This window comes from Cryptomeria japonica, chromosome 1, assembly GCF_030272615.1.
Source record: "Cryptomeria japonica chromosome 1, Sugi_1.0, whole genome shotgun sequence".
Classification (NCBI taxonomy): Eukaryota; Viridiplantae; Streptophyta; class Pinopsida; order Cupressales; family Cupressaceae; genus Cryptomeria; species Cryptomeria japonica.
Window position 1 is genome coordinate 106,164,666 of NC_081405.1, and position 21,011 is coordinate 106,185,676.

The following is a 21,011-nucleotide window of genomic DNA, read 5'->3' on the forward strand; positions in this document are numbered from 1 at the left end:
AAAACCATGGGATAAAACCACTCAATAAAGTGGCACCCAACTTATCTCCAATCCTAGATTCCCTATGATGTGTCAAAACACACATCAACATGTGTACCTTCCTTTTAGAACTCATTTATGTGCCTGACGTGTTTTGATATTTCCTAATTCAGGAGACCCAACTTTCGAAGGCCATAACTTTTGAACCGAGTGTCTGATTGACGAACCATTTAAAGTATCGGAAAGCTATAACCCACTAGGTCAGTTACAAACACTTTCAATCTATTTTAGAGCCTCTAAATTCCTCCAAATTGTCTCTAAAACTTTCGTTCACAACTTTCAAAAATGAAAAATTTAATATCTTTAAATCTAGACATGATCTTGCAACAAAAAAATTATCGACATCCTTATCTAGCCAATTCAAAACTTGGGGAAAATTTCAGTTTAATCTGTGCTCAAATGAAGAATTACTAAAAATAGTAATCTTATGTATATGCAAGGTTGAGACACCATTTTCCAAACATTCTCCCACTTATCGAATACCTTGCAAGAGCAAAGGGAGTATCTACACAATAATTTAATTGCTAGGAGCCATGAGGCCCATAGAATTCAAACACCATCTGAATTCATATGTGCTCATAGCCTTAGTTAAATAATCTGCAACATTCATCAAAGTCTCTACCTTAACTAGGTTCACCCTTCCATTCTCGACCATATCTTTGACAAAAAGATACTGAACATCTATTTGTTTGGTTTGGGAAAGAAATGTCGGGCTCTTATCTAGGCATATGGAACTCTAAGTATCACAATAAATTGTTATTGCACCTTGTTTTATTCCAACATTTGAACATGTTAAGAAAACAAGGTGAAGAAATATTGCAATATTAACTTTCTTATGTGATTATAAATATGAAAAGATTACCAAATATGAAACTAATTCTAAAATGAACATGCGATTGCACCATTAAACATAAATATTAAAAACAACCATACCAAAAGAGACACCAAATTTACGTGGAGAAACCCTTTCTGGAAAAAACTCCACTAGAGAATGAGGGCAATTATATTATTATTATTCAAAAGAGAGAACACCGCAATAACACACTTAAATACACTTCTCCAAATGATCTTAGAAATACTTGGAAACAATGACCAACTAATGATTAAACTTCTATGCCTTGGCTCCAATTTATAGCCAAATGGGAGAGGAAAAACCATTATCGTTTTCCCCAAACAAGGGGCTAAAACCACTTGCAAAAGTCCATGCCTTGGAGAATGAATAGCCAATAGACATAATAAAATAATAAATAACTCTTCAAGTGACTCCTCATGGCTGCCAAACCCAAAGCCACTTAGTCTTTACACATTCTGAGTGCTCTGTAGTTTGTGGTAACTGTTCAAAACCCCAAATGAACACCTTTTATCCTCTTAATCTTGATCTCCTTATACATGACCTTTCATGTCTCATTATGGGAATGGGAAGGAGTGTATTTTATACATTTTGATTTATATTTATAACCTCTTCATGTTCACCTCTTTAAAATGCAATTACAAATAGCCATAAAGTACATATACTTAATATTTTCTTCACATGTCCTAGGGAACACTTTCCAAAGTACATGGAGATATATGACTGGCTTAGGATTGAAAGGTTAATGTAACCTTATTCTAACATTATCCCACTTGAAATTATACATTACAATTACATCCAAGAGATACATAAAATAAAATGAAGTATAGTGATCAAGGCCAATGGCCTTCATGCACCAAGAGAACTTTTCAATGGTCACTAGCTTAGTAAGAGAATCTGAAACATTATCTTAAGTGCCAATTTTTTCTATCAATACCTTACCATTATCAACCATTTCTCACATAATGTGATACTGAACATCAACATGCTTAGTATGAGTATGATACATAGGATTCTTGGCCAAACAGTCACATCTAATCCTCACAGTCCTACAATCAAAACCAATGCCAATACCAAGTCTTTGTAACCATACCGCCTCCTTGGAGGCATGAGTAGCATCCATATACTCTACTTCATTGGTGCACAAAGAAACTGTGAGCTGCCTCTTACTCATCCAACTTACTACTCCTCCAAACAAAGTAAATACATAGCTACTAGTGGACCTTTGACTGTCCAAGTCATCTGCCCAATCTGTATCAACAAATCCCTATATGTCCAATGACTTAGGCACATCATCAGTACCATGATAAAAAAAATGGTAATTATAAGCACCTCGCAAATATATAAACACTCGATTAAAAAAAGTCCAATGCACTTTACCAAGATTAGACATAAACCTGTTCAGAACTCCCACTGGTTGGACTCTATCTAGTCTAGTGAAAATCATTGCATAGATCAAACTCCCAACAACACTAGAATAAATAACCTTAGATATATCCTCGTAATTATCATAAAAACTTAGACACGTGTCTAAACTCAACTTAGTATCATCTGGAAAAGGAATACTAATTGGCTTACAATCATGCATATTTAACCTCTACAAAATAGTATCAACATACTTACTCTAGCTTAACCAAAGATTTTTGTAAGCTCGATCTCTGCTAATCTTCATCCCAAGAATATATTTTGTAGCCCCCAAGTCTTTCATATCAAATATGCTAGAAAGTTGAGCCTTGAGTTCTCTAATCATCACCTTGTTGTTGCCCATAAACAACATGTCAGCAACATATAAGACAATGATTAGTATATGATCATCAATAACCTTGATATAAACACAATGATCTTTCTCACTCCTCTTATAACCCAACTTCAGTACAAAAGTATCAAACTTTTGGTACCACATCTTGGGCGACTATTTCAAACCATACAAGATCTCTTTAACCAGCAAACCAATCGTCCTTTCCATTTCACAACAAAACTATCATGTTGTCATATATAAATCTCCCCCTTAAGATCCCCATGCAAGAAAGTGGTTTTAACATCCATTTACTCTATTTAAAAATCACAAGCAATAGCAATAAATAATAGGAATCTAATAGAATTAAATTTTGCATCAGGAGAGAAAATTTCACTAAAATCAACTCCCTCTCTTTGGGAGTAGCCCTTAGTCACCAGTCTGGTCTTGTACTTATCTAATTGTCCATATGCTCCAAACTTCTTTTTAAATATCCACTCGCATCCAATGGCCTTCCTTCCTTTAGGAAAAAATACAAGATCTCAAGTGTCACAACTGTCTAAGGCCATCATCTCCTCCTGCATCCACGACACACTTTCCTCCAAAGAGAGAGCCTCCTTTAAGGATCTAGGTTCATTGTTAGTACTTAATAAATAAAATATACAATGAAAATCTGGTGGGCTATACCTATCAACTATATTTTGTTGCCTCGTAGACCTCCTTGAGGTAGGAGTAATGGGATCAATTTGTTCATCTTCCTCTGTATGCTCATCCTACACATCACTTGAACTCTTTGAACCCTCTTCTTCTTCTCCATCCTCAGATCCATCTATTTTTTCTTAAATAGGTTATCCCACAATAGTGGGTTACACTTTTTAATCAACTTTGACACTGAAACAAACATTTTGAAAAAAAACTTCACATTTAGAGACCTATTACCGCTAAACCGTAAGGAATTTGTAGATGATGTAAACTAGTGATTTATGAAATTTTGTATGTAGATTCTAAATATTATTTTTTGAATTTTTTTGGAATCAACTTGTATACATTTTTCTATCTCCCTTGAAAACCAGTTTTTAATAGTAAACAACACTTTTAAAGACTGATACTCACTCAGTAACGCATAACTTTTTTTCTAAAATAGATAAAAATGTCATTCTTTCGAATTTAGGGTTTTAACATCGATATATAATGTTTGCAATTGGTTTCAAAAATTTATGTTCAATATTTCATATTTTATTAAGTTTTGAAGTCAAATTAACTATAATTTAGACATAGGTTCATTTGGTAACTTGTAACGTTGTGTATGTATCGAAATTCAATTTTTTTTAATTGGAAAGAGGACTTCAATACCTATTGCGTAGATGTTTTCTAGAATTTTTTTTCATTAGTTTACTATTTTTCCATAAGCATCGAACAAAGAAGTTGATGTTTGGTGAAAAACCTATGTTTAGTTAAACTTTAAAAAAAAATCATAATTAACTCAATATATATTAAAATTATAATCATTGAAAAGCTTGCTTTGAGTACTACTATCATGCATTTGGGTTTGTCAAGATTGTTCCATTTGAGCCTTCAATCAGAGCTTCAAAGGCAAAAAATCAACATAATTTTGGAGAGATTGGAGGGAAGATGCATAAGAAGCATGTTTGATTGAAAGGGGTTCGATCGAACATATTAGGGTTCGATCAAACCCATGTTCTATCGAACATGCTGGGCACAATTTTTTTTGTAAAGACCATGTTCGATTGAAATTGGCCTATATTAACAACTGACGTTCGATAGAACCCCCTATCAGACAATTTTTTTATTGACGATTGCAAATAAATATAAGTGTTTTTTTTCCATTTCTTAGAAAACAAAATTGAAGGATAATTCACATTTTTTATAAAGAAGACATTTTGAAGTGAATTTTGTTGGTGTGGAATTTTCAAGGGGTATTTTTTCAAAGGAAGGAGATGGGAAATAGAAGGACAAGGGTAAATAAGATTGTGCGAAAGTATTCACATGATACTGGACAAAGACGTTGTGAACAAGAATTGGCAAGATATTATATGAAAAAAATAGGTATGCATCTTTACAATTTAGAATTCATTAATCCACTTAGATTTGGTATGAATAATTTGAACTCACTTGTCAATCATACACAATTGCTAGTATAGCCTAAAGAGTTTGAAAGTAATCAATTTATTAAATTTAATAGAAGTAGATGGAATTTTCTCTATGTTGAAGAGGGATGCATGCATATTTTGGGTTTTTTGATTGCAAGTCTTTCTCTCTCTCTCTCTCTCTAGGTCTTTGCAGTCTCTCCCCTTAAGACTCTCTCTCTCTCCCTCTATTATTTATTTTAGGTCTTCTTATGTGATTAAGTCTTTTTTGGAGATCTCTCTCTCTCTAGGTCTTTTTAGTCTCCCCCTTTAAGATCTCTCTCTCTCTCTCTCTCTCTCTCTCTCATGAAATTAAGATTTAATTTGGCAATAAAAATTATAAAGAAATATATTAGATAAGAATTTGTTTTCAGTCTCTCCCCTTAAGACTCTCTCTCTCTCTCTCTCTCTCTCTCTTGAAATTAAGATTTAATTCGATAATAAATTAATAATTATAAAGAAGTTTTAAATAAGAATCTCTTTTCAATCTCCCCCTTTAAGACTCTCTCTCTCTATTATTCTCTTTAGATCTTTTTAGTCTCTTCCCTTTAGGATCTCTCTCTATTATTCTTTTTAGGTCTTTTAAATAGGTGATTAAGTCTTTTTAGTATCTCTCTCTCTATTATTCTTTTTAGGCCTTTTTAGGATCTCTCTCTCTCTCTAGGTCTTTTTAAGTGATTAAGTCTTTTTAGGAAATCTGTCTCTCTATTATTCTGTTTAGGTCTTTTTAGGTGATTAAGTCTTTTTAGGATCTCTGTCTTTCTTTATTAAATTCCTTTTAGGTTGAAGATTTTTAGGTGATTAAGCTCTCTCTCTCTCTCTCTCTCTCTCTCTCTAAATTTATACAATTCTAAATTGTTCTCTTTTTTTTGGTCTATAGTTAGCGCTCAACGAAAGTTAGAGTATGCATACATACATACATATATATATATATATATATATATATATATATATATATATATATATATATATATATATATATATATATATATATATATATATAGACATATAGACACACATACATATATACATATATACACATATATACACATATACACATATATATGTATATGTGTATGTGTATATGTACATATACACATACACATATACATATGTATATATACACATGTATATATGTATATGTATATATATACATATATACATATGTATATGTACATATATATATATATATTTGTATGTATGTGTATATATGTATGTATATGTATATGTATGTATGTGTGTGTGTATATACATATGTATGTATGCATATATATATATATATACACACACACATACATACATATACATATATATACATATATATATGTGTGTGTGTGTGTGTGTGTGTGTACGTATTACATGCATATATATATATATGTATGTATGCATATACATACATATACATATGTATGTATGCATATATATACATATACATATGTATGTATGTATATACCACTGTAAACAATAAAATGTAAATAAAAATTTGTAAATTTAATAACTGAAACAGTTAAAAATTGACTACCTTGGGTGATTTTTTGCAAGCACGGGAGAGAAATTTGGAGGTTCGCTAGTTCTTAGGTTCACAGTCCAAGAGAGTGCTGTCGAAAATGACAATATGACTGTCTTTTTGACAGTTATAGATTTCTTTAAAAACACCCTAAATAAACGAGTTCAAAGGCTTTCGATTGAATATAATGTTCAATCGAAAGTATTAAATTCTTTATGTTCAAGCGATTTTTTTTTGGTTCAATCAAACATTATATTCGATAGAAGATTATTAAATTTTGGTTTTGGACAAAAGAATAAAAAAATTTCATCCAAAAAAGTGTAACCCACTTTTATGGGTTCACCCAGGACACGACTAGATGATGAAATAGGTCAAATTCCAACACAGAAAAGGTAATTTTCAAGGATCCCATTAAGAGTAATGCTCATGTAGATAAGGTTTTGGTCAAATTTAGGGCACAATCGATGAACACAGGTCTGGACATCGAATCCCACCAAGGGAGCTCAATTATTCCTAAGCTAAGAAAGCAAGAAACCCTCCACTTGTGAAAACAAACCTAAACTAATCAAGACCAAAAGGAAACAAGGTGAAACAAGAAACAAAAGGAACACAAAAGCAAAACAAAGAGGCATCAAATGAAAGGAAAATGTGAAAGAAGGGAAGAAAAACCAACCTCTTCCACGATGAGACAGAAAACACAAAGCACACGGACTGGGGACATGAAATCGCAAAGGAAGACGGGCACCAAGGAATGATCAATCACACACTTATCTTGAAACTTGCAAGTATTTGGTCACCAAAGTCGTTTGATAGCTTAGGAGTCACAATGAGCTTTCGAGATGCAAGGTAGATGAAATAAACCCAACTAAAGTTTAAAAAGTGACCTTTTCGAGGTGTCATTGACGCAATGGTACTTAGCCAACGCTTATGTTCCCTCGAAGCTCGAAGCTCTAGAGTGAAGGCCAAAAGAGGCTAGGAGTTGGGGTCCAAGACAAACAAGAACTCAAGAGAAAATTTGAAGTTCCTATGGGACTCGACACACAAACAATGGTAAGTATCGAGGCTCGAGGAAGAGGCAAGCCTTAGAACTAAGTTCTAAGGTTTCCTTGGGACTCGAAGTCTTAAAGAACACAAATGACCAAACAAAAGGGAAAAAGGAAAAACTAGGGATGTGGGATCCGAAGAGACCTTAGGGAAAAGTCTTAAGGTTTCTTTGCGGTCTACACTCCGAAGCAAAACCAAAAGACAAAAGAAAACAAAGGACAAATAAGGGGAACAAGAAAAATTAAGATAGAGGAAAAAGAGAGAAAATGAGACACAAAGAACAAGAAAAAGAGGGGGACCCTATTTTGTCAGACAAAATGTAGGGATGAGTATGTAGGGCATAATAGGTAGGAATAGTTACTTCCCTACCATTGCATGGAAATTTGAAGTGTTGGTGGTAGGTGGAAGGAATGACTTGCATGGAATGTATCCATGGTCTATTGAGGAGAATGTTATGGGGGAGATCAAGGTCTATGACTTGACACATGGTCTTCATGAAAATTGGACCAACTTGGATTGGTAACTTTATTGTGCCTTCTGATTCTCTTTTAGCCTCATCATATGCCTTGATGGTAATCTTCTTTTGGGGATGTATGACCTCGTCGGAATATCCCAAATATTTTATGAACTTTAATGTACGTAGTCAGATCCACCATCTATGAGGACTTCTTTAATTTTATGTTCATGGATGGAGGATTCAATATAGAGGGCTTTGTTATGTGATGATATATGAAGCTTTTAATAGTTCGAGGATGGATATCTACACAAGAGTTTTACCAAGGTGATTCAAGAGGTTTTATTGGGTGGATGAGGATGATGCTTCTTGTGAAAGATCCCCAACCCATTTTTTACCAATTCTGATCCAAAATTTGAAGTTATATGCAACTGTTTGTTTGCTGATAAGTCTTTGGCCAACATATGTTGGAAGGGGTTTGTCTAATTTTTCTTATTTTGATTGGTTTTTGATGTTTTATGAAAGATTCTTGAATGTTGTATGAAATAAATTGCTGATATAAACTAGTATAATGCATAACACATAGAGAAGACAATCAAGGAAACTTTCTTTTGCTTAAAAGAATGATGTGCATACCATTAACATGATCCATAAGTCTGATATAAATTCCCAGCTGATGGAATATAGAAATCAGCTCCACTAATTGCTAAAAACCCTAAATACACCCTAGGGTTTGATGCCCTTCTTTCCAAAATGGAGCGGCTAGCTGAGAATAAGCTGGAAATGGATGATGTTGACCTCCAGTAGGTCTGCCCTCCAATTGATAAATCTGCACTCTAAACTCAAAAGAAGGTTGCCAACTTCACCCTGGAGGTAGAAACTGCTAAAACCTGACACTGGGAGAGGTGGGTTTTTGTCCAAATCTCTGAATTCTTCTAGAAGTTTGTGTTCCTGGAAGCTCCAAGTTGCTCAAACCCTCAAACCTGTTGTTGTTCTCAAATTTGAAGTCATAAGAATGAGAGCAAATGATAAGAAAGTTGCTTTTATAACCTCCCCAAGAAGTTCGACCTATTTGGGAGTTACTATTTGGCCTTTAAAAACATAAAATAACCTTGAGGGTCTATTTCCTTATTGAGAATTTGACCCCTTTTTAAAAAACAACTTGAGTTACTAGGATGGGGGGCACTTTTTACTATTCATCTTATGTTCTTCAGTTACTGTTCACATAAGGCCAACATTGTAATTTCAATTTTAATCATAGATACAACTCCCAAAACTCCAATCAGAAAGGCCTGTGAAGCTCACAACTGAGCCCCACAACCTCAGTTGGGTCCCCAAACCACCCTGTTGACCTACGAGACCCCTAACAGTAGGTCAACCTCCACTAAAGTCTGAGAGGTCTAAGTAAGGGACATTACATCTTTGGATGGTAACTCTTCTCGAACGTGTGGTAACGACAAAATTGAAATTTTTGATGTTAAAGGTAGCTAAACAATTAGGCAATAGTTCCATTTTTCTTATGACACAATCAAAGGATGGTGAAGTGTGGACATTATTGGTGTAATCATATGAAATGTCATTGTAAGATGCAGAGGTTTTTCTATTACCATTCTTAAGAAAGGGTTCTTTATATATCTTAAGTTGAGCATTAGAGGTATTGGATGTGCATCCTTCTACTTCAATTTCTCTTTATCGATAAGGTCTTGGATATATATTTTTTGTTTCATACATTTGGCTGTCATGTCCTTTGATTCAATGTTTTTCAAAATATTCATTTTCTTTATACCATGTGAGCTTGGTTGGTTTGCATAAAATTGTCTTGTTATAGGATATTGGACCATGTTAGCTTGAAAAAGTTTTCAAAATACTACCTTTACAGGTTTCCCTAATGGAGTGTATTTGTGTTTTGGTTTCTTGTTTTGTCAAGGTTATCCTTGTGGGACTGTGATGTTCTAAGTGGTTTGTGAGTTTGGATTATTTTGGGATGATTATGGTGTTTGAATGTTTTGGACATTCTTAGCATCAGTTACACCATCATTTAAAATGTTTTTATTATTACCCCAAAGTGTGGCTTATCATTAGATTGGGTGTTGTTGTCCTTGTCTTTGTAGATTTTGATTAAGCCTTTAGCAATGTGGGCCTTTTCTATGATAATGCCTTTGTCTATGATTTCATCAAAAGTATTGGACATTGAATTTATAGGTGAAAGGCCATTTCAAAGTTGAAATTTTAGACAAATGTAGTCACCAATGAGTTTGTCACAAGAGAACCAACAAGCTAGATGTTTCCATTCTTGCAAGAAGTTAGAAAAGGTTTCCACATTTTTTTTGTTGTGTTGCACAAGTGCACCATAGAGATCTCATGTTCAATATTATATGAGAGACATGCAACAATTTTTTTGACTAAATCTTTGAAAGTGAGGATAGAGCCATGTCGAAGATGGATAAATCATTCCAATGCTTGGCCTCCTAAACTTTTAGGAAAGACTTCTTGGCATGTTATGTAAAATTCCTTCATGTGTACCTTAGGATCTCCTTTTCCTCGAATTTGAGGATTTCGAAGTTTTAGGGAAAATAGATCATGGTGATGGATTTGTCAAAAGAGTAGGATATATGTCCTCAAAGGAATTGCTTTTCTTTTGATTTCCAGTTTGTAGGTCTTGAAGCATATTCCTCATGTCTTCTAGTTCTTGTGTGAGGCTTGTGGTTGGTGGGTTGTATGTACATTTGGTAGTATTGTTAGTTATGAGGTGGTTAGTTATAGGTGGTAACATGTTGATTATGAATGGAAATGTAAGTTGAATGTTGATTGTATTGATGTAAGGAAGTTGAGATATAAATGGAATGTTGGATGTGTGGATGTGAGGAATAAAGGTTAATGTATTCATAAGATGTGTTTGTTGGGATGTTTGGAATGAAGCATATGTTGTGTTGGTGTTTAAGCTAGAAATAGAATGTTATGGATCTAGATAGACTTTCACTAATTTTGATCTTATTAGTTTGGCTTTTGGATTTGATTATTTGTCAAAGGTGATGTAGTAAAGATGTTAGTTTTTTTTCTAAGTCCAAAATTAAGGTTATGTTTTCTGGAGATATGGATTGAGGATAGTTTTTTGTTGGTAGTATAGCTATTGAAAGTTCGCTTCTAAGAGGAATGAAAGGAAATTGGTGACCGGTTAATAAGGATTTGGGTTAATGATTTGGAAGCAGGGATGATGGTTATTGTTTGGGAGAGGTTTAGTGGTTAAACTAGGTCACCTAAGATTATCAAAGCTTATGCAACATAAAGATTATGGAGCTCAAAGCTTGGTTTTCAAATTCTTGGTGAAACAACAAAGACACTGAAACACATGGCAAAGGCGTTGAACAAGAGCAAAAGCTAAAAGGTGAGGCAAAAGTGCTAATAGAGTGTAGGTGTTGATACACAATCAAAAGCATTAAAAGTCAAGGCATAAACGTTGATTAACATTAGAGAGTGTTGCATAGTCTGAGAGCACTAAATAATAGGACAAATGTTCTAATTTGAGAGACCTAGTCGTGTTTTTGGATTTTGACAAGAGATTTTCAACACAGACAAAGTGGCCAACTTGACTTTTCAAGGTAGTGACATTTATCCCATTAATGTCATCTACTTTTATCTCTACTTTAATAGAATCGTGACATTAATTCCATTAATGTCATCTACCACATGAATGAATAGTTAGGGAATGTAAGATCATGTACCACCTTACACCCCTTACCTTGGAAGATTATCCTTGCCCAAAGTAAACTCTATTTCACCACATGGAGGCACATGTGAGCACTTTCCCTCCCCAACAATGATGCACCATAAGGAGTGGTTGAAAGATCTTAAACCACACTTTACAAGTTTCAATGGACATCCTCAAAATACACAAGGTATGCTAGGCACAACTGTGAACACTAGTCCATCACAAGCGTAGATTGAGAATGTCAGTAAATCGCTCAGACCAACCCTGCACCCCTACCTTGAAATCACTCAAATATGGAGATTTTGCAAGACACGATATGAATAGATTGGGCCATAACTTTTATTCTGCCCTTTTTTAATATCTCTTCAACAACACATAGTTGAGCTCATCCTTTAAGGTGATGGAAACCCCAAGTAGGCCTTCTAATGGGACAAACTTTGCTAGGTGTTCTTAATCATCCAAGATTTCACAAAGCATGAGGAGAACATGCACACAAACTAGCGAGCATTAGGATTTACGCGAGAACAAAAAATGAGAAATTATAAGGTTTTTGATCTCCAAGAACACAATAGGTGCAACAGGAGATAATACACCTATCACAATCCTCTAAACACGTCAAACAAGAAGTTTATTAGCCACTACTCTAAATTTAGTACCAAATCTAATGGAAAATTAACAAGTCTTGGACAAACAAAACATGCAACAACTATTAGTATTTTCACTTATTTTTCTTTGACCAACAAAAGCAAACTACACCACTTTGTTAGTTGATTTGAAAGGGTTAATTCAAAATCCAAAATAAAACAAAATCATTAAATTTTCAACAAGAATGCTAAAAGATAGGACACAAGCACTAAGATAAGCACAAATGCCAAAAGCTAGAATATAAGTGCTAAAACTCACAAATACACTGACATACATACGTAAATGCTAAAGTACACGTAGAAGCTAAAACAAAAATAGAAGCACTAAAAATTTGAGTATATTTGTCGACATATTTCTTGTTTTGTAGATCAAAAGTGTCCAATGAAAGTACTAAACCACAAAACAAATATGCTAAAACATTATAGTTACAAAATAAACATTAGTTTCTTGTAAACAAATAGCTTATATTACACATAAAGAACTATTTAGCAAATTAGTCCAAGAAGCAAATAAAACAATTTGAAAGAAAAATAAAAACCAAATAGACAAAATAAAAAGGAAACATTAGGAACACAAAAGCGTTGAAACTATGAAAGCATCGATCTTGCTTCAAAAATGTTAATCCGAGTAGAAGTGCTAAACACAATGCAAAAGTGTTGTTTTAAGACTTCCAACAAAAACTTAAAACCAAAACTCAAATGGAGGTTAGTAAAAATGGATTTGCCTTGCAAGGTATGCCAAAATGAAAAGGATGAACAATTAAAAGGCATAACTGTAATGTCCCTACTTTGAAATATAATAATAATAAAAAAGAATTAAAAAAAAAATTAAACTAAAATTTAAAAGAATATAATGAAATATATTTAATTAAATCAATGAATGGTCAAAAGACATGGAAGGAAAAGTTGTGACTCCCTCAACAATGAGATATAAAAGAGGGAAGAGAACCTCATTTGAGAGGGGGGACAATTTGAAAATCAGAAGTGCAGATATGATTTAAATAAGAAGTGCAGATCTGATTTTGAAAGGTTGTGTCCCTTTCAAAAGGCAAAAATAATGAAGAGGTGCACTCTTTCAAAGGGTGCTAATGGTGAAAGGGTGTGTCTCTTGCCAAAGGGCATACATGATGAAGAGGGGTGACCTCTCCCTCACATTGAGAGATATAAAGGAAAGGAATCAAAAGGATCTAGTGAGATCACCATCGATTAAATCAGATCAAATCAGATCAAAACTGTTATTAAGCTACATGCAGTAACATCCTTGCTCTTGGTGGTATGCATGAGGACATGCTTAATATATGATGCCTGATAATGTTCTTATGCAGTTTTTAATAGTAATATTAATATAGACTGTACTATGTATGATAGTCATACTTAATTTTATATATATTCATAATACATGAGAAGTTAGCATACTTATGGTCTAAATCATGTTATTATTGTCAGTATTTAAAAAGATGGGAATGAGATGTTCCAAAGAGGGGCAGTCTAAATCCAAGCAATAGGTTAAGTCCCAAGATAGGGTGGGGATCAACGAACCATAAGCCTTGAGGGTATAGATCGAAGATAGGTAAGGGAACCTATTGTATTTGGTCTCTAAGCGCTTTGGTAACATACATAGACCCTTCTCCCTTAAAACTGAAGTAGTAGCATGGTTTGATATCTATATTAAAAACTATGAATAATGAAATTAATCATCTAATGAGGAAGATAAATAAGCACTTGTTAATAACTAATAAATTGAAGAATATCAATGTCCGGCTTCATGATTAGTCTCTCAATCAATTTTAGTATATTGACATACTAATCAAGCAAGGGACATTACAATAACACAAAGAAATAGGAGACTAACATGAGACGCTTCAAATTTTATGCTTTTCTCTCTTTCTTGATTCAACCAAAATGATGACCCTTTTCACTTGATTTGCTCTTGAATGAACTTGAGACGTGGATGGTTCTCTAAACAACATAACTTTAGGAATGTGATGATCTTGGAGTGAAAATTAAAAGCATAAATTTAACATGCATAAAGCGATAATGAAGGTGAGAGACTCATTTATCAAAAAGAAAGTTGAGGAATGGAGAATCAAGATTTTACTACAAGATGGATGGTCAAAATTGAAGGGGAGTGAAAGGTGTCACAAGGTGGACGCATGTGAAAATGAAACCTGGTATGGGGAAGAGGATGATGTGTGCTCACCCATGTGTGAGAGTTCATTCGAAATAACAAGGAGATGACAAGTGCAGACATATGTGACGAAATATTAGAGTAGTGTTGTAAAGATGACAAATAGAGAAAAGAGGAAAGTGTAGGTGGCTCAATTTGGAAAAGGATCTCGCACGTGTGAGTATCCAATAAAATAATTGGTCAAAGGAAGAGGTGAAAGAGGTGATAGTAACATGTGCATGCAAGCATTTATGAAGGCTTAGAGGACACATGTCACATGACTACAAATTTGAAAATTTGAAAAAATTTAAATTGAAGAAATTGTTAATAAAGGTTAAATGAATTAACCAACTAATCGTAATTAAAAGAATTAATGAAAGTGGAAACTAAAGTTGACTAAATTTTATTAATCAAACTTTAGAAATAATAAAATTCAATTAATCAAACCCCCCCGAAAGGGCTGGGCTAAGCTAAACTTTGATGGTGCTTCCCGTGGGAACCCTGGTGTAGCAAGTATAGGGTGTGCTATTCACCAAGATAACGGAGTATTAATAGCTAGCATTAATAAACCCATAGGTGAGGCTACAAACAACATGGCTGAGTTTACAGCGTTGAGGGAGGGATTGATTATAGCTAAATCACTCAAGATTAAAAATCTGGAAATTGAAGGTGATTCGACCTTGACTATAAATGCAGTAAGGACTAGAGAAGTGTCAAACTGGAAACTGAAAGCAGAATTAAAAAGAATCCTGGATTTGATCAAATACTTTGAGGAAACTTCAGTTAAACATATTTATAGGGAAGGTAATATTATAGCAGACAAGTTAGCCAATTTAGGGGCGGATGGCAATTCATATGTCTATAGGAAGGGAATTCCCTCGGATTAATTAAGGGGGATGGCCATGTCACTCCTCCATCTTATTCCTCTCCAAGCCCCTCATTTATAAGTTCTAGGAGGTGCGGTCACTGTTTCCTTATATCAGCATTTTGGTATATTAAGCTTCAGATATATATATATATATATATATATATATATATATAATCACATATGTATTTATCTTCGGGTATTTAAGGATTGATTCATGATATATAATGTATTCATATATATATAAATATATACATATATATATTCATATATATAAATATATGTATATATATATATATTCATATATATATATATATATATATATATATATATATATATATATATATATATACTCATAAATATACATATGTGTGTGTGTGTGGGTGTAAATAGAAACATACACAATTACACACACACATATACATATATATATATACAGAAACTATATATATACACACACACACACACACACACACACACACACACACACACACACACACACATATATATATATATATATATCCGTATTTGAACATTCATATATTTGTTTGTATATTTCACTCATCACCTGTCCCTAGACATCCAATTCTGTGTGTGGGTGTAATAGGGATGTTTCAGGCGAGAAGAGAGGAGATTGGAAGTAGCCTGGTATTCCTGCTCTGGCTCATGCAGGTCTCCCCTCCAAAGCGTGTAGACTGGGTCAAGACTTACCTGGACAGCGAGGGAATTGACATCAACGAGGAATCTATTATGCCTTCCAATGACAATTAGGGACTGACAGGTTATGTGTCTCCGTGCTAAGATTACTGGTTTTTTGAAATTTGGTACTGAAGACCCTTATTCTATGTATCGGATAGTGTTGGTTATCATTATAACATAGGATATAAGCCTTTTGTTAAATACGGGACAGATATCTTTGGTTACAACAACGTTGGTTATATGGTAGAAGTGGTTTTTATGGAATGCCATAGTGCTTGACATCTCCGAGGGTTTTTGAGGTGCCCTTTCTTTACAGTATGGGGTATATTCGGGTTCTTACAAACATCTGAGGTATGGGTTGCATGTTTTTTTAGTTGTATTGTGGAGGGAAGAAGAGGATATGTTCAGGCTTAGATATGTACACAGATGTATAGAAGGAACTATATATGATATGCATTTGGATAGGCTCTTTGCTCTTTTGTTATTTCATTCCTTTGTCCATACATATATAATTTTGTGTGCATTTGTATATATTCATGACAATTCTGTCCGATTCAATGATAGATTATCTCGCATATAGGCATATCAATATACATACATATGCATATGAAAATATTTATGTTTTGGTGAATTAGAGGTCTGCAGAGTTAGAAGTAATTAAGGAACTGACAGAAATTGATCCTTTTCATTAGTGTAGGCAGAATTGTAGCCTGGATAATCTCTTAAATTGAAACCCAAAAGGTCAAGATGGTTTCAAGCTAAGGGATATCCAGGCTATAATCCTCTTACATAAGATAGAAAAGATGTTAATATTCATTGAATGATTGTTGCAAGTTATTATGTTTACTATGCTTCTAACAGTCTGGCAGAGTAAGATGCAATAAGGTTTTGCAGATTCGGGATACAGGACAAAAGATAAAGCTCGAAGTATAAGAGGATTCGCCAAAACTGAGAGGATGGATCCAACCGGGAAAAGATTTGCAAGAATCTATGTATAGAAAGAAACTAAAATGTCTAAAAAAGGCAGCCTCCATCCTCAGAAGAGGAATTGTAAAAATTACAGTTGTTTATGATATCTGATCCCATAAGAGATCTGGGCTAGACCGGAGGTTTTCTTATCTCCATTCTTTCCTACTGGTGCCCACACTGAATGGAGATGTAATATTTTTATAAAAGAAATAAATTATGGCTTTGGCCTTTTATCGATCAAAAAAAAAAAAAAATTCAATTAATCAAATATAATTTAATTGATTGAGAGAAATTTTTTTTATCAAATATTTTAATTAATTATTAGAACATGAAAATTTAATTAAATAAAAAATATTTCATTAATTTACCTAGTCAAATTAGAGATGCCTACATTGTTCACTAGTCTTTGTTTCATAGTAGCTTACACCTAAATCTCAACGGAAGATATCATTCTGATCTCATCAAAGAGGTTTATGACTTCCTTAAATATCTAGAAGATTGCAGTAATGTGGTGGTGGTTTGAGTTATTTCTGATAATTATGTTCCTAATGTTCTTCAAAATGTCAATGAAATTGGCAAAAGCTGCAATCATGGGTAAAGGGTCACGTTTCCTCTGTGTATAGTATTTTCTTTTTTAAGACAAGTGGGAAAGAGAGGCAACAAACAAATCAGTTTGTGCTGTCTACAACAATAGGTTAAACCATCAGTTAAACATCAGTCGGCACCAATTATACTGTAATGAATTATTTTGGATGAAATGCAAGGAGTATATTTGCTTCATATCATCAGGTATTGCCTTTGGAAGGAAGGAGTTGTCAGTTTTCTGGTCTGGATTACATCACCAAATTTTAAAATGCTCTTCACATTTATGATATTATCTAATTACTCACAGGAAATGATTTATGCTCTGCTGCTACAATTTATACAGTTCTTATCCTCTAAAATTTCGGTGATGGAGCAGTGCATTATGATCTTTGATTTCAAGGACAGTGGCTCTTGTTTGTAATGAATATAATATTGATCTGCTAGATAAAGGCTTCTCCGTTATGATGTTGAATTTAGCTCAGATGGTTAAGGAAGATACCTTCTACTGTTGTTAACTCCTGAGAGAAGTGCCCCCTTCTTCAAAGCCATCCATTTTTAACACTGCTATGGGCCATTTCGAAACTTGGCAAGTGGCTCCTATTGTTCAACATTGTTATGATAAAATTCTCATTGATTGAGTTTCCATGATTGGAATTGTCATCTATCAAAAATTGGGCAGAGAATTTTTTTGTAGTTGTATTATGTAATGTAGAACATTAATTAAAAAGAAAATCAATTAAAAAAAGTTTATTTCAATCTCTGTTATTTTTATGGGAAATTTACAGAACAGTGATATACACAAGTGTTTATTGACAAAACAGAAAGTACTTTACAAGTGAATATTCACATACAAGCTTGGTTCAAGCAAAAGCAGAACCTAACTCTGTATATTCTGAGAACTAGAGGTATTTTTATTATTTAAATCAATTAAATGTTTCTTAGAAAGATTTGTGATTGAATCTGCAATAACTCGAGCACTACTTTTCATGTAGCCACCTGAAACAAATGCAACCCTGTTGAGTTAGCTCACTATTTTAAATAAAAAACATATATAAATCAAACCATTTGCATTGTGTTTTTGGGACTATATTAGCATAAATATGAAGTGTACCTGATGTAAGCATGACAATGGGAACTCTCTTCTCCTGAGCAAATGTGAAGACCTTTTCATCTCGCATAATGACTCCTTCAGGATTGACCTGTTGAAAGAAAAATTTGGAGGTCATGACATTCAAGCACCAAAAAGAGCCATTAAGCAATAAGGGATCGCATTTAAAGCCTCTAGAGTACTTCGAAGACATCCTTCAATTCTTAATTACAGTTTAATCCAAATAAATTTCTTTGTAAATTCGATTTGTATTCCATGTATTAGCTAGAGCATGTCGACTCTACTTTAAACTACAATTAAATGTTATTGAATGGAATTTATAATACTTTACAACATATATTGTATTCCATGTATTAGCTAGAGCATGTTGACTCTACTTTAAACTACAATTAAATGTTATTGAATGGAATTTATAATACTTTACAACATATATTAAATATGTCCAGTTATATTCACTACATGACTACGTTTCCATATTAATTGTTGGCACCTAAAAGTCATCCCCTCGTGTGATTGTCTCTTGTAATTAGTCCCATGTTGATACTGAGTACTGATCATCTCGGAGACATCTGTAAGGAATCCCCTTATTATTTACATATACAAGTCAACCCTTGAGAATAACTTTTGGTCAAAACATAAAGTCATCCCATGTTGGTTGAAATTTGTTCCAAAAGTATTCATCCCACAGTAGACACCTATTAGTTGCCCTTACAGTTATCAGTAACTTTATTGTATGTTTATTTCTTGGCTATAAAGGAAGACAAGTTGGTTAGATTCCTGCAACCACATTATGAATGTCAAAGTACACCTGCCACCATCATACAAAGAGCCATCAAGTTTACGGTCACTAAATTAATTTTGTTCATTAAGTGTTTAGCCTTCTCTTTTTCCGGTGTGTTTAGTCATCTAGGTGGGAAAATATACGTTCATATTCAATGCTTTGTGTATGAGTGGAACCTCTACATGAACAACAAACAACTCACTATGATATAGGCAGGCAGTTTGGGACAATGTCAGTGGGCCGTCTTGTTGGGGCCATAACTTGGCAATTATAGCTCAAAGCGACCAAAAATTGAAATGACCAATTGTCAGAAATCCTAGAACATATACAACATTATGATATGGTGCACAACTCCAAATGAAACAGTTTGAACATGTGAACTTCACCATAAGGCCCAAAAGCTGTTTCGAGACAATGTGCTCTATGGCATGGTGCTTCCAGAAGTGTGTTGCATTCTCTAAGATCACTCTTGTATGTGGGAATGTTACAAGGTCAACAGATCCCAATGCCATAGCCTCATCACCCTAGCAATCACTCCTGTAGAATACAACAGGTCTTAGCTTCTTCTAAGAAAATACTTGTGATCAAATGTGAATAGTTGGTAACTTTTTATCAGCACCAACATGCATATCTCTTTGTGTCTCACAATGAACACCAATTAAAAGAAAATCAACAGCTAAGGAATGAGAGCTAATGGTTGCAGAACAACCTTTTCATTATGGAGCATATCATAAATTATGCAGAAGAGCTATTGAAGATTATGTCAAGCAAAGGTAAGATACAACCAAGCTATGCAAAGGCTCCATGAATAATTGTGTGCTACGGCATTTTAATTGATCTACTGATTCCAGCATTCCCTGTAGACACATTCCTGCCTAGACACCAGGGGAATACACCCATTAGGGAGCATCCTTTTTAGCATCCAGCTTTTTATAGTTGATGAATGGAAATGGATAACAACTAGGTTTGAAAATAAATTCAAGTTTGGAGAAGCCCCAACCTCCCCTTTGCTAGGAAGGTTTCGATTTTTGAAGTAAAGCACATCTACTATTTTTTAGATTCTCTTTTCTCACTTTCAGGTGACCTATAAGATCATGGAGAAGATGCTCAAAAGCTCTCTATCAGCGAACAGGGGTGAGGTGAAAGGGATTGTACTGAAGGCATGGGATTCTGCACTTCACCAATGGTTCAAGGAGGGGTTTTAAATCTCCTTCAATCAAGAAGCTTCCATTTAGAGAAAGTGGGTGATAAGAGTGGAGAGGGATACAGCATGTCAACTTTAGTCTACCATGAAATCCAAGTTGCTCAGCATATTTAAGGTATTCAAGGGGACTTTAAACTCCAGCACATTGTTGTTATTGCAATGACCCTCACTCTTTCGAGTTCAGCACTGCATAAAAGAGTGTGCTAAAAAAAATGATGTCTTGACTTTCTTTATTGGTAATTTGAAAGGCCATAGGTTGCTTGGGATCTTGCATCATGCCCTATCTAGGCATAATGTTTTCAGCGATGTCAGCTTGGTCTCTTTGTCAAGGTTTGTTATTGACTGATTAGCCATCAAAAACAAAATTTTTTTTTTGAGGGATATGAGGACTCATGATCAGCAATGATGGATCCTAAACTTGACTTACGAATACAAACAAACTTAAGGATCATTTTAATCCCCCAAAAATGTCTATTTAAAATATAATATCAAGGATTGTGACCA

The 21,011-nt window shown here is 34.0% G+C and overlaps 1 protein-coding gene across 1 annotated transcript in view; it reads right to left on the minus strand.

Moving 5' to 3' along the window:
* Positions 1-18,150: 18,150 nt before the first annotated feature.
* The window catches only part of LOC131040657 (histone deacetylase 2), a 142,818-nt gene continuing 139,957 nt past the window's right edge, over positions 18,151-21,011 (minus strand). Inside the window, exons 12-13 of the mRNA XM_057973613.2 lie at positions 18,526-18,613; positions 18,151-18,410 (exon numbers count right to left, since the gene is read on the minus strand). Coding sequence (XP_057829596.2) covers positions 18,292-18,410; positions 18,526-18,613 — 207 coding nt within the window. The 3' untranslated portion in view covers positions 18,151-18,291. The remainder of the gene's footprint in view (positions 18,411-18,525; positions 18,614-21,011) is intronic.